The 12,750-nt window shown below is 45.4% G+C and overlaps 1 protein-coding gene across 1 annotated transcript in view; it reads right to left on the bottom strand.

Moving 5' to 3' along the window:
* LOC120990962 (neuronal acetylcholine receptor subunit alpha-7-like) overlaps window positions 1–12,750 on the bottom strand; it is a 296,293-nt gene that overhangs the window by 193,138 nt on the left and 90,405 nt on the right. Inside the window, exon 4 of the mRNA XM_040419853.1 lies at window positions 2,593–2,702. Within this exon, the coding sequence (XP_040275787.1) occupies window positions 2,593–2,702 (110 nt within the window). The remainder of the gene's footprint in view (window positions 1–2,592; window positions 2,703–12,750) is intronic.

Here is a 12,750-nt window from a genome sequence, read left to right on the forward strand (position 1 = left end):
GAAAAATAAATAAAAAAAAAGATATAAAGTTGGCATCATCATAATTGTGACCCACAGAATAAAGTTATGTTATTTAAACCACACATTGAACGCTGTAAAAATAAATCCCACAAAATAATGTTAAAATTGCTATTTTTTATCTTATTGTAAAATTAAATAAAAATAAAATCTTAATAAATAAAATTAATAAAATAAATAAAAATAAAATCTCATCCTAAAAATAAAATAATAACAGTTATTTTATACGCTATACCCCAAAATGGTTCCTGAAAAAAACTACAAATTGTCCTATAAAATGTAAGGTCTCATACAGCTACACTGAAGATTTTTTTTTTTTTTATGACTGCTGGAACCAGGGCTCGAGTCCTGCAGGAACGGCGTTCCTGCACTTTTTTCATAGCAGGAACGCCGTTCCCTTTCAGGGCCGTCTTTAACGCTGGGCAAAAGGATCAGGAAGCGGTGAAGGCTTTGTACTCACCGCTTCCTGGTCCTTGGCTGTCGGCTGTGCAGTGCTGCGCACAGGCATTTGGGCTGAGGCGCTCTGTGATCTCACGCTGTGCGCAGCCTTCACAGCACAGCCGACAGCAGGATGCAGATCGCATAGGAGGAGAGGAGCGGCGGTGTCCAGGAGCAGGAGAGGGTAAGTGGTTTTTTTATTTTATATTTTATGAGGCTGATGGAGAGGCACTGACTGGGGGCTGATGGAGAGGCACTGGGGGCTGATGGAGAGGCTACTGGGGGCTGATGGAGAGGCTACTGGGGGCTGATGGAGAGGCTACTGGGGGCTGATGGAGAGGCTACTGGGGGCTGATGGAGAGGCTACTGGGGGATGATGGAGAGGCTACTGGGGGCTGATGGAGAGGCTACTGGGGGATGATGGAGAGGCTACTGGGGGATGATGGAGAGGCTACTGGGGGCTGATGGAGAGGCTACTGGGGGGCTGATGATGAGGCTACTGGGGGCTGATGATGAGGCTACTGGGGGCTGATGATGAGGCTACTGGGGGCTGATGATTAGGCTACTGGGGGCTGCTATAAGGCTACTGAGGGCTGCTATGAGGCTACTGGGGCTGCTATGAGGATACTGGGGGCTGCTATGAGGCTACTGGGGACTGCTATGAGGCTACTGGGGCTGCTATGAGGATACTGGATGCTGCTATGAGGCATGGGGCTCTTATCTGAGGTCTGATTGGGGGTCATTCATATTGGGGTCTGAGCTGAGGTGTGATCTGAGGTCTTATTGGGGTCTTATTAACATTGGGGATCTTATTGGGGCTGTTAGCTGAGGTCTGATTAACATTGGGGGTCTGATTAGTGGTCTGACCTGAGGTGTAATAAAAAAAACTTTTTTTTGCAGAACAGCTTGGAAAAAAAAGGCCTCACAGTCTCCCACACTCCTTCTGCCCGGCCAAGCCAGCCAGCACCCCTGATGCCAAGCCTGCCAGCACCCCTGAGGCCAAGCCTGCCAGCACCCCTGAGTCTTCAGAACTGTAAGTAAATTATATATAAGGGGAGCTTATAATATGAAAGAGACGAATTATGCCTGAACAGTGGATCTTGGGTGAGTTCCCACACTTTTTTTCCCCAGGACTTGATCCCTGGCTGGAACACAGAGGAGAACTATGTTAAGGCTAAAATTAGTTATGTCACTAAGGGGTTAAAATGTACTTCAGTCACTAAATTTACTTCACAGAGGCTAGAATGATAATTGTTAACTTACCATATTTGATGTGCTTATTACCACATTCATGCAGATCTTATATGTTTGTCAATAACAAATGACATCTACCAGGACATACCAGTATCATATTAAATGTAATTCCAAAAATAAGAAAAAACTGTTGCATATACAGGAATGCAGACATTTAAAGGGGTTCTGCAGTTTGTTTAAACTGATGATCTATCTTCTGGATAGATCATCAGCATCTGACCGGCGGGGGTCCGACACCCGAGACCCCTGCTGATCAGCTTTTTGAGAAGGCAGCAGCGCTCCAGCAGCGCCGCGGCTTTCTCACTGTTTACTGCTGGCCCAGTGACGTCACGACTAGTATCAACTGGCCTGGGTGGGGCTAAGCTCCATTCAAGTGAACAGAGCTTAGCTGCGCCCAGACCAGTTGATACTAGTCGTGACGTCACTGGGTCAGCGGTAAACAGTAATAAGGCCGCTGCTGCCTTCTCAAACAGCTGATCGGCAGGGGTCCCGGGTGTCGGACACTCACCGGTCAGATGCTGATGATCTATCCAGAGGATAGATCATCAGTTTAAACAAACTGCAGAACCCCTTTAAATTGTGAATTTTACCTTAAAGAACAAACAAAACTTCCTCCCAAAGATTGTTTGATTCTTTGACTGCATTGCACAAGCTCTAACTTGCTGCAATGCCCCCTGCATTCTAAATGTCTTAATACATGGTGACCATTCATATGGCTGTTATAGAGCATGTGGTTGTTCTGGCTCATAGAGGGGAATCTTCTTCATGACAGCCATTTACCCTAATGTAGCATATAGACAGGGGTTTTGTTCATGAGAAAATGCCTTAAACACAGATATGCTTCATTATAGGAGAAAACTACCATGCCAAAAGATAATTTACCTGTTGTATAACAGAATATCAGGAACCCAGATTTGATCAGAAGGAAAACGAAGAGTTTGCACTCCAGGATACTCTGCTTGGTCCCATGTCAAATAGAAGTCATTCCAGTACTGTTGAATAAGCAATACAGAACTAGTAATTTCTATGTACAGCCCAGTCATTTGCATTTTAGTTATAGGTTATTGTCATATTTGTTCATACTGATCTTATTTCTAGCAATAAATTACAGTACAACTTTGGCTATGTTTATACCACATACATTGTTTGGTGGAACCATCAAATGTATAGCTAGAAGTAAGCAACTGTATGTATACACATCTACCATTAAAAAAGCACTCTCACAAAAAATGTTATTCTCTGACCTGTTATAAAGGTATGTGATGTAAACTGTAGTGAATGTAACCTTCTTACTAGTGACTGTATTTGTGAGTTATAACCTCCCTTCTGATTCTCAGCTGTATCATTTGACCAGCTCTCTGACTACCCAAATAACACATCATCTTATGTGTGGACAGGAAGACAGTTTCTCTATGTATTCCTATGGGAGCCTCAATGTCAGGCTCATAGGAATTAATAGAGAATTAACTGACTTCCTGTCCTGTGTCAGTTGGAGATCAGAGTGTTAGGCTACTTTCACACTGGCGTTTTTGTTTCCGTTTGTGAGATCAGTTTAGGGCTCTCACAAGCGGTCCAAAACGGATCAGATTTGCAATTAATGCATTTTGAATGGATAAGGATCAGCTCAGAATACATCAGTTTGGCTCAGTTTGGCTCCATTCCGCCGCCATTCCGCTTTGGAGGCGGACACCAAAACGCTGCTTGCAGCGTTTTGGTGTCCGTCTGACGAAACTGAGCCAAACGGATCCGTCCTGACACAAAATGTAAGTCAATGGGGACAGATCCGTTTTCACTGACACAATATGGCACAATAGAAAACGGATCTGTCCCCCATTAATTTTCAATGGTGTTCAAGACGGATCCATTTTGGCTATGTTAAAGATAATACAAACGGATCCGTTCTGAACGGATGCATGCGGTTGTATTATCTGGACGGATGCGTTTGTGCAGTTCCATGACGGATCCGCACCAAACGCGAGTGTGAAAGTAGCCTTAGTCACATGACACAGCTCAGGATCAGAAGAGAGGTTATAACTAACAAATACAGTCACTGATAAGATTTCCTTCAGCACTGTTTACATCATATACCTTTCTAACAGGGCAGAGAATAAAAATTGTGGGTGTGCTTCTTTAACTGGCAATAAAACAACATTTGTGTGGTATGCTTATTTTCAAATAAGAATAAAAAAAGAATAATCCAGCAGTTCAAAAGATTGGTAATACAAAGTGAATCTTCTTTATTTCCAACAGCCAGAATATATATATTCTCAGCCACTGAAGAAGGAGTCGTATGGTAATTAATCCCATGAGACAAGAGTCCACAACCGGAGGAGAATAAGTGCTTCAAGAAAGAAATCGGTGAATCTGTGTTTCGTTACAAAGAAAAGCTGGATACCTGTCTTTTTCCATTGAGATCTATTTTCCTGGTGAAAACCAACCGTGCGTATTACAAGCAAACAGCGCAGAAGGTATTTGTTTCCAGGCGATCTCCAAGACAGCACAGCTACATGTAATCACAGAGGATCCTGAAAGTTTTCCATTATTCCCGCAATTACAGCATACCGCAATCTACAAAAGACCTTCCTGCAGTAAATCAAACACCGCATCATACCGCAACCTATTAAAGATCTTTATCACACGTGGGACGCCACGAGTGATACAACAAAAACCGGCATCACCCAAAAACAGTGAGTAAAAACTATTCCGGTTCATTTCTACAACTAGGCAGCGACTTGTGTGCGGTATTACTGCGATTCAGGAGAAGTGGCAATTAAACCACAAATATATATAACTGACTATTTCCATATACTACATCCGACCATCGGACTGAGTCTTCCATATATATTATCCCCTCCTGGGATACTATTTCAATTAACCCTTAGGAGAGACTGTTGCATATAGAATTTCGTTTATAACCCAGATGATATTATATTATTGATTGTGTTTTAGGAATTCTATATATTTATGTTTTAGTAAATTTTAACATTATATGTTTCACTATACATCTATATTGACTTAATAAATATTTTATATCAATTCTCCGTGTGGCATCAAGTGGTGGTGTGCCCTACTACCTTGAATTTTACCCTTAAATTATTTCAGAGGATTGGGTGAATCCTCCTTGCAGGTGCACCCATACCACTCTTGAGCAGTAGGTGAGCCCTCTCTAAATATTAGAATTTTATATATATATATATATATATATATATATATATATATACACTCACCTAAAGAATTATTAGGAACACCTGTTCTATTTCTCATTAATGCAATTATCTAGTCAACCAATCACATGGCAGTTGCTTCAATGGATTTAGGGGGGTGGTCCTGGTCAAGACAATTTCCTGAACTCCAAACTGAATGTCAGAATGGGAAAGAAAGGTGATTTAAGCAATTTTGAGTGTGGCATGGTTGTTGGTGCCAGACGGGCCGGTCTGAGTATTTCACAATCTGCTCAGTTACTGTGATTTTCACGCACAACAATTTCTAGGGTTTACAAAGAATGGTGTGAAAAGGGAAAAACATCCAGTATGCGGCAGTCCTGTGGGCAAAAATGCATTGTGGATGCTAGAGGTCAGAGGAGAATGGGCCGACTGATTCAAGCTGATAGAAGAGCAACGTTGACTGAAATAACCACTCGTTACAACCGAGGTATGCAGCAAAGCATTTGTGAAGCCACAACACGCACAACCTTGAGGCAGATGGGCTACAACAGCAGAAGACCCCACCGGGTACCACTCATCTCCACTACAAATAGGAAAAAGAGGCTACAATTTGCACAAGCTCACCAAAATTGGACTGTTGAAGACTGGAAAAATGTTGCCTGGTCTGATGAGTCTCGATTTCTGTTGAGACATTCAAATGGTAGAGTCCGAATTTGGCGTAAACAGAATGAGAACATGTATCCATCCTCTGATGGCTACTTCCAGCAGGATAATGCACCATGTCACAAAGCTCGAATCATTTCAAATTGGTTTCTTGAACATGACAATGAGTTCACTGTACTAAAATGGCCCCCACAGTCACCAGATCTTAACCCAATAGAGCATCTTTGGGATGTGGTGGAACGGGAGCTTCGTGCCCTGGATGTGCATCTCTCAAATCTCCATCAACTGCAAGATGCTATCCTATCAATATGGGCCAACATTTCTAAAGAATGCTATCAGCACCTTGTTGAATCAATGCCACGTAGAATTAAGGCAGTTCTGAAGGCAAAAGGGGGTCCAACACCGTATTAGTATGGTGTTCCTAATAATTCTTTAGGTGAGTGTATATACAGTACAGACCAAAAGTTTGGACACACCTTCTCATTCAAAGAGTTTTCTTTATTTTCATGACTATGAAGGCATCAAAACTATGAATTTTATTACACGACACGGAGGCTCCTATTGCTATCTCTTTCTTTACTAAATCTTATAGCAGCAAAGAAAAAACATCAATCAAACAGGTAACCATGGCAACCAACTCCTCCCCACTGTGCCAGTATAATAGTCTCTGACTCTGCTAAATCCTCCTCTTTCTTTGCTGCTCCCTCACAGATAAGTACTCTCCTATGTATCTGTGGGTGGATGCTATATGTATTTATGTTTTAGGGGATATATAGATATGAATTTTATCTGTATTGTATGAGGTATTTCCTTTAGTTTGCTTTAGGATTGTGCCCTCTGGGCGTTAATATCTTTTCCCCTATTGATTTCCTTCCCTTGGTTATTATTTTGCCTTTCAGGTTTTTTCCCCCTTGTTTATCACTGTTACCCCCTCCGTTTGTCTACCTTGCACCTCCGCTCGGTTCTCCTTCTGATTATCCCACTTGCGGCGTTGTTATCTCCTGAGTGCCGATTCTCCGTGCGCTTCTTGTCGCGGCCGAGATCTCGCGATATCTCGGCCGCCATCTCCTCTCCTTCTACGGCTGGTTTCGCGCTCTCCGCTGTGTTCTCGCGGGATAGCGCGAGACTTCCGCCTTCATCTCCGTCAGTGACGCCGGGAGTTGGCTTCATTCAGCTCCGTCCCAGGTTTTTCGTTACTGTTCGTTATAAGAGGCCTTTTCTGAGCCCTCGGCCATAATAATAATACTATTAGCCTACCTTATTGGCACTTGTTAGTTGGCACTGGTTGATTTAGTTACTAATTAGCCACCGCTACTCATTTCCTATCATGTCCAGGGCACCATTTCATGGTTCTAGCCCTGTCCATGAGGGCATGGATTCTGTTCCTCACTCACAGGATGCAGATGTTATTACTCCTGAGGCACAGTCCTTAGCCTTACAGCGCTCTGTGACTGCTGCTATACAGGCCGCCATGGGGTCTATGTCTACGGCCATTTCCAGTTCTATTACTGAGGCCCTTATGGCCGGCCCTTCCTCCTCGGCGCCTTTAGGGCCCTCACCACTTAATAAACCACTACCTGCCTCCAGAAACACTATGACTGGTGGAAACATTGCCACCCTTGATGGCGCGCATCGATCGCGCAAGAGAGCCTACGCCCGCCAGGCAGAAAAGGCGAGGCAGTGGAAATGCGCCAGAGCGCAACAGGATAAAGAATCGGGTTCTGAACCAGATTCTGATGAGGAGGCTCAGTATCAGTCTTTGGACTTAGTGGATATTGAGGAGGAGGATCCTTTGGATTTGGACCTGCCAGGCCCGTCCTCAGGATCGACAGCTCCCATTGAGGTTCCTTTGGATGCCTCTACTATCTTGGATCCTACTGGGGAACCCCTTTTTGACCCGGATGCTCTCCACCATCCGAGGTCGGCGGAATGGCTACCGTCTTCTCATATTGCCAAATACTTGGAGGCCCGTATACGCCAACCTCTGTCTAAAGAGGCGCGAAATAAACTAAAGGCCGAATGTCCCAGACCTATTGTACCTAACAAAGTCTGCGAGACACCCGTGGTTGACCCAAAAATGTGTCAATTCTTAGCTAAGTCAGGCTGGAACCCCAGGAAGGGGCTTGAGTCAGCCCTGAAGTCCTGTCAGGACAAGTTGTTGGACCTTTTGGGCCCATTGACAAAAATTTTTGAATTGGCTGAATCAGCCAGAACCCAGAACACCCTGGTAGACCCGGAAGAACTCCGGGGATGGATACAACGTGCCGTGTGCCTCACGGGCAACGTTAATACTTCGCTATCAATTGAGCGTCGTAAGGCTATCCTATTTAAAATAGAGCCTAAGCTATCCAATTTAGCCCTTACTGAAACAGGAAAGGAAGCTCAGGGCTTACTCTTTGGGGATACCTTTATTAAGGACCTCTCCCGCTTTGTAGGAACCTTTACGGCCCTTGATAAGGCTCAAACATCCATGAAGAGAGTGTTCCAAGGACGGGTCTCTAACAGGGCCGGCAGCTCTAGGGGCCGCCTGTCCGGCCGTTCTTCATACCAGACCCGCGGGTCCGGTAGAGGCTCCTTTTCTTACCGCCCATCCAACCAGGAATTCCGTCAACCGCCTGCCTTCTTCCCCTCCCGAGGTTCGTCTTGGCGTTCACGTGGAGTCAGAGGTTCTTCTTCCAGACGTCCTTTCGGTAAGTCCGATGTCACCGTTTTCTTTGACTCCTTGTGTAGGGGGCAGGCTCCGTCTTTTTTCCCATGTTTGGAAATCCATCACGGCGGATCCTTGGGTACTATCTACTGTTCAGGGGTTTCACATAGAGTTGGTTCACCCCCATATCCAGATTCCGTCCCCGTATCCTACGGTTCTCCCAGCTTCATCTCAACTGCTGTTACATCAGGAACTGTCAGCCCTGTGTCAGAAGGGCGCCATAGAGCGGGCCCTCCCTTCCAAAGAAGGGGTTATCAGCAGCGTTTTCTTGGTGGCCAAAAAAGGAGGCCAGATGAGACCTGTGATCAATCTCAGGTCATTAAACGCTTTTGTAAAATATCGACACTTCAAGATGGAGGGTATCCACCTCCTCAGGGATTTACTCCTTCTGGGAGATTGGATGGTCAAATTGGACTTGAAGGACGCCTACCTGACGGTTCCGGTAGCCGAACCATCCAGGGATCTTCTTCGTTTTCTCTGGGACTCGGAAATTTGGAGGTTCACCTGTCTGCCCTTCGGTCTCTCTTCCGCCCCTTGGTGTTTCACCAAGCTTCTTCGTCCGGTAATTTCTTTTCTTCGCAGTCAAGGAATTCGTCTGATTATTTATCTGGACGATATCCTGATATTAGCTCAGAATCCTTCTGTTCTTCTAACCCATCTTCAGTGGTCTATGGACCTACTATCCCGGCTGGGATTCCTCCTGAATTTGGAGAAGTCGTCTCTTACCCCGGCCCAGTCCATAGAATTTTTGGGATTCACCATCGATTCTTCCACTATGTTTCTCAGCCTTCCGTCTGCCAAGGTTCGTTCCATCCGCAAGGAACTTCTCCATACTCTGTCTCTCCATCAGGTTCCCTTACGTCATCTGGCCAGAGTCATAGGTCTCCTCTCCTCGTCCATTCAAGCTGTGTTTCCGGCTCCCTTACACTACCGCGGCATGCAGCGTCTCAAGATCGCTCACCTCCATGCAGGTGCATCTTACGAGGATGTGGTTACATTGGACGAGGACACCAGAGAAGAACTGATGTGGTGGATCCACAACTTGGATACCTGGAATGGGAGGGCCATAATTGGTCCCCATCCGGACTTCACGGTGGACTCGGATGCCAGCCTTCTAGGCTGGGGTGCATACTGCGAGGGTGTGATGACAGGAGGACCTTGGTCTCCAGAAGAATCCAGGTTCCACATCAACGCCTTAGAGCTTCTGGCGGGTTCCTTTGCCGTCCGCAGTTTTGCGAGCGGTTTGTCCAAAATTTGCATCAGACTGCGGATGGACAACATTTCCGCAGTTCGGTATGTCAATGCCATGGGAGGCACGCATTCTGCGACTCTATCCAGGTTGGCTCGGGATTTTTGGACATTCTGCCTGGACAGAGAAATCACAGTTGCGGCGGAGTATTTGCCGGGACTCCACAATACTCACGCGGACTGGAGCTCGCGTTTCCTCTCAGACTCGGGAGACTGGAAGTTAGATTGCACGGTGTTCTCATCCATATCTTCCCGTTGGGGTCCGTTCTCTTTAGACCTCTTTGCGTCCCGTTTGAACGCCCAACTTCCACGCTTTTACAGCTGGCGTCCAGATCCGGACGCGGAAGCAGTAGATGCGTTCCTCCAGGATTGGACCGGTCACCTTGCGTACGCTTTTCCCCCGTTTGTGATGGTGTCTCGAGTATTGTCTCAAATCCGCCGCCAGCAAGCGGACCTGGTGCTCATAGTCCCGTTCTGGCCCGCGCAATCTTGGTTTCCTCAGCTGATGGAATGCCTGGTTCAATGCCCTCTACTTCTTCCGGTTTTTCCAGGCCTCTTGTTGAATCCAGGGGGTTTGGATCATCCCCTCACCCTCGACGGCTCTCTTCATCTCCTGGCATGCAGAATTTCGGGGAACCCTGGGACATCGCTGGAATTTCGGAAACAGCTCGACTTCTTTTGGATGAAGCGTGGGCACCAGGAACCAGACGAGCTTATCGATCAGCCTGGAGGTCTTGGACTGATTGGTGCCTGGCTAGGCACCAGGATCCCTTATCATGTCCTGTGACCGAAGTTCTTCAGTTTCTCGCTTCTCTTTTTCAGGACGGTAAGGCTTACCGTACCATCAATTTATACCGCTCGGCCATTTCCGCTTTTCATCTAGGGTTTAACGGGTGCCCTGCAGGTCAACACCCTCTTGTTTGCAGACTTCTCAAGGGTTCCCGCCTATCCCGACCTCCTAGACCTCGGTTCACTTCTACTTGGGACGTCTCTTTGGTGCTTACACTGTTCTCTTCATGGCCGTCTAATACGGACCTTTCTCTTCGTCATCTTGCAGCCAAGCTGGTGTCGTTATTCTGCTTGATATCTTGCAAAAGGGTATCAGACGTTCGCGCTTTGGATCATGACGCTCGTTCATTTACTCCGGAGGGAGTCACGTTCAACATCTCACGTCGCACCAAAACCAGTATTAGGTCGGTATCTTACCCCAGTTTCCCGAATTCCCCGGCTCTTTGTCCGGTGTTGTGTCTCCAGGAGTATGAGGCTCGTATGGCTGCGCATCGATCCTCTTCTTCTCCGGAACTTTTTCTATCCTATAGGCGTCCTTTCCGTCCGGTCTCCACGGTCACCTTGGCCCGTTGGGTGAAATGGGTTATGTCTTTAGCAGGTGTGGATACTGCGATTTTCACGGCTCATTCCACTAGGGGAGCTTCTGCAACATCTATGGTGGTGTCTGGAGCGCGTTTAGAGGATATTATGAGGATGGCGGATTGGTCCCGTGTATCTACATTCCGTGAGTTCTATTTCAGGCCTTCTATTCACGTTTTTTCCTCAGTTATAGGTCAGCTTTGAACTCGCAATAGGAGCCTCCGTGTCGTGTAATAAAATTACATGATTTTCCTATTTTATGACGTAAAGTCATGATTTTATTAAAGACACGGAGGCGAGTATTGCCCCTCCCATTTATATGCCCTCCCTGAGAGTTGCTCTGTTATGCATTATTTATTGTTTTGTGCTGTGATTTTTTCTCATCCACTTATGCTATATGTTCATTTTCGTGCACTGATGCCTCTCTTGATGAGAATTTTGGACGTTTTCTACCTTTGTCTTCTTTATTTATTTCTTAGGCTGAATACACTGTCTTCTGGATACGAATGGTATTGGAGTTTCCGGTTTTTGTCTTCCGTTGAAGAGTCGTTCAGCTGGTCCTTGAATTTCGGTTTCCGTGTTTGGAGAGTTTGGTTCTAAGAGTTCTGGACATCGGTCGTTATCAAAGAAAGAGGAGGATTTAGCAGAGTCAGAGACTATTATACTGGCACAGTGGGGAGGAGTTGGTTGCCATGGTTACCTGTTTGATTGATGTTTTTTCTTTGCTGCTATAAGATTTAGTAAAGAAAGAGATAGCAATACTCGCCTCCGTGTCTTTAATAAAATCATGACTATACGTCATAAAATAGGAAAATCATGTAATTAACACATGTGGAATTATATACATAACAAACAAGTGTGAAACAACTGAAAATATGTCATATTCTAGGTTCTTCAAAGTAGCCACCTTTTGCTTTGATTACTGCTTTGCACACTCTTGGCATTCTCTTGATGAGCTTCAAGAGGTAGTCCCCTGAAATGGTCTTCCAAGAGTCTTGAAGGAGTTCCCAGAGATGCTTAGCACTTGTTGGCCCTTTTGCCTTCACTCTGCGGTCCAGCTCACCCCAAACCATCTCGATTGGGTTCAGGTCCGGTGACTGTGGAGGCCAGGTCATCTGGCGCAGCACCCCATCACTCTCCTTCATGGTCAAATAGCCCTTACTTTCAAAGTTTTCCCAATTTTTCGGCTGACTGACTGACCTTCATTTCTTAAAGTAATGATGGCCACTCGTTTTTCTTTACTTAGCTGCTTTTTTCTTGCCATAATACAAATTCTAACAGTCTATTCAGTAGGACTATCAGCTGTGTATCCACCTGACTTTTCCTCAATGCAACTGATGGTCCCAACCCCATTTATAAGGCAAGAAATCCCACTTATTAAACCTGACAGGGCACACCTGTGAAGTGAAAACCATTTCAGGGGACTACCTCTTGAAGCTCATCAAGAGAATGCCAAGAGTGTGCAAAGCAGTAATCAAAGCAAAAGGTGGCTACTTTGAAGACCCTAGAATATGACATATTTTCAGTTGTTTCACACTTGTTTGTTATGTACAGTACAGACCAAAAGTTTGGACACACCTTCTCATTCAAGAGTTTTCTTTATTTTCATGACTATGAAAATTGTAGATTCACATTGAAGGCATCAAAACTATGAATTAACACATGTGGAATTATATACATAACAAACAAGTGGGAAACAACTGAAAATATGTCATATTCTAGGTCAGTGATGGCTAACCTTGGCACTCCAGCTGTGATAAAACTACAACTCCCAAGATACCCCCCTTGCTTGGCTGCTCTCAGAACTCTATAGAAATAAATGGAGCATGCTGGGAGTCGTAGTTTCACCACAGCTGGAGTGCCAAGGTTAGCCATCACTGTTCTAGGTTC

Source organism: Bufo bufo, chromosome 2, assembly GCF_905171765.1.
Source record: "Bufo bufo chromosome 2, aBufBuf1.1, whole genome shotgun sequence".
Taxonomy (NCBI): domain Eukaryota; kingdom Metazoa; phylum Chordata; class Amphibia; order Anura; family Bufonidae; genus Bufo; species Bufo bufo.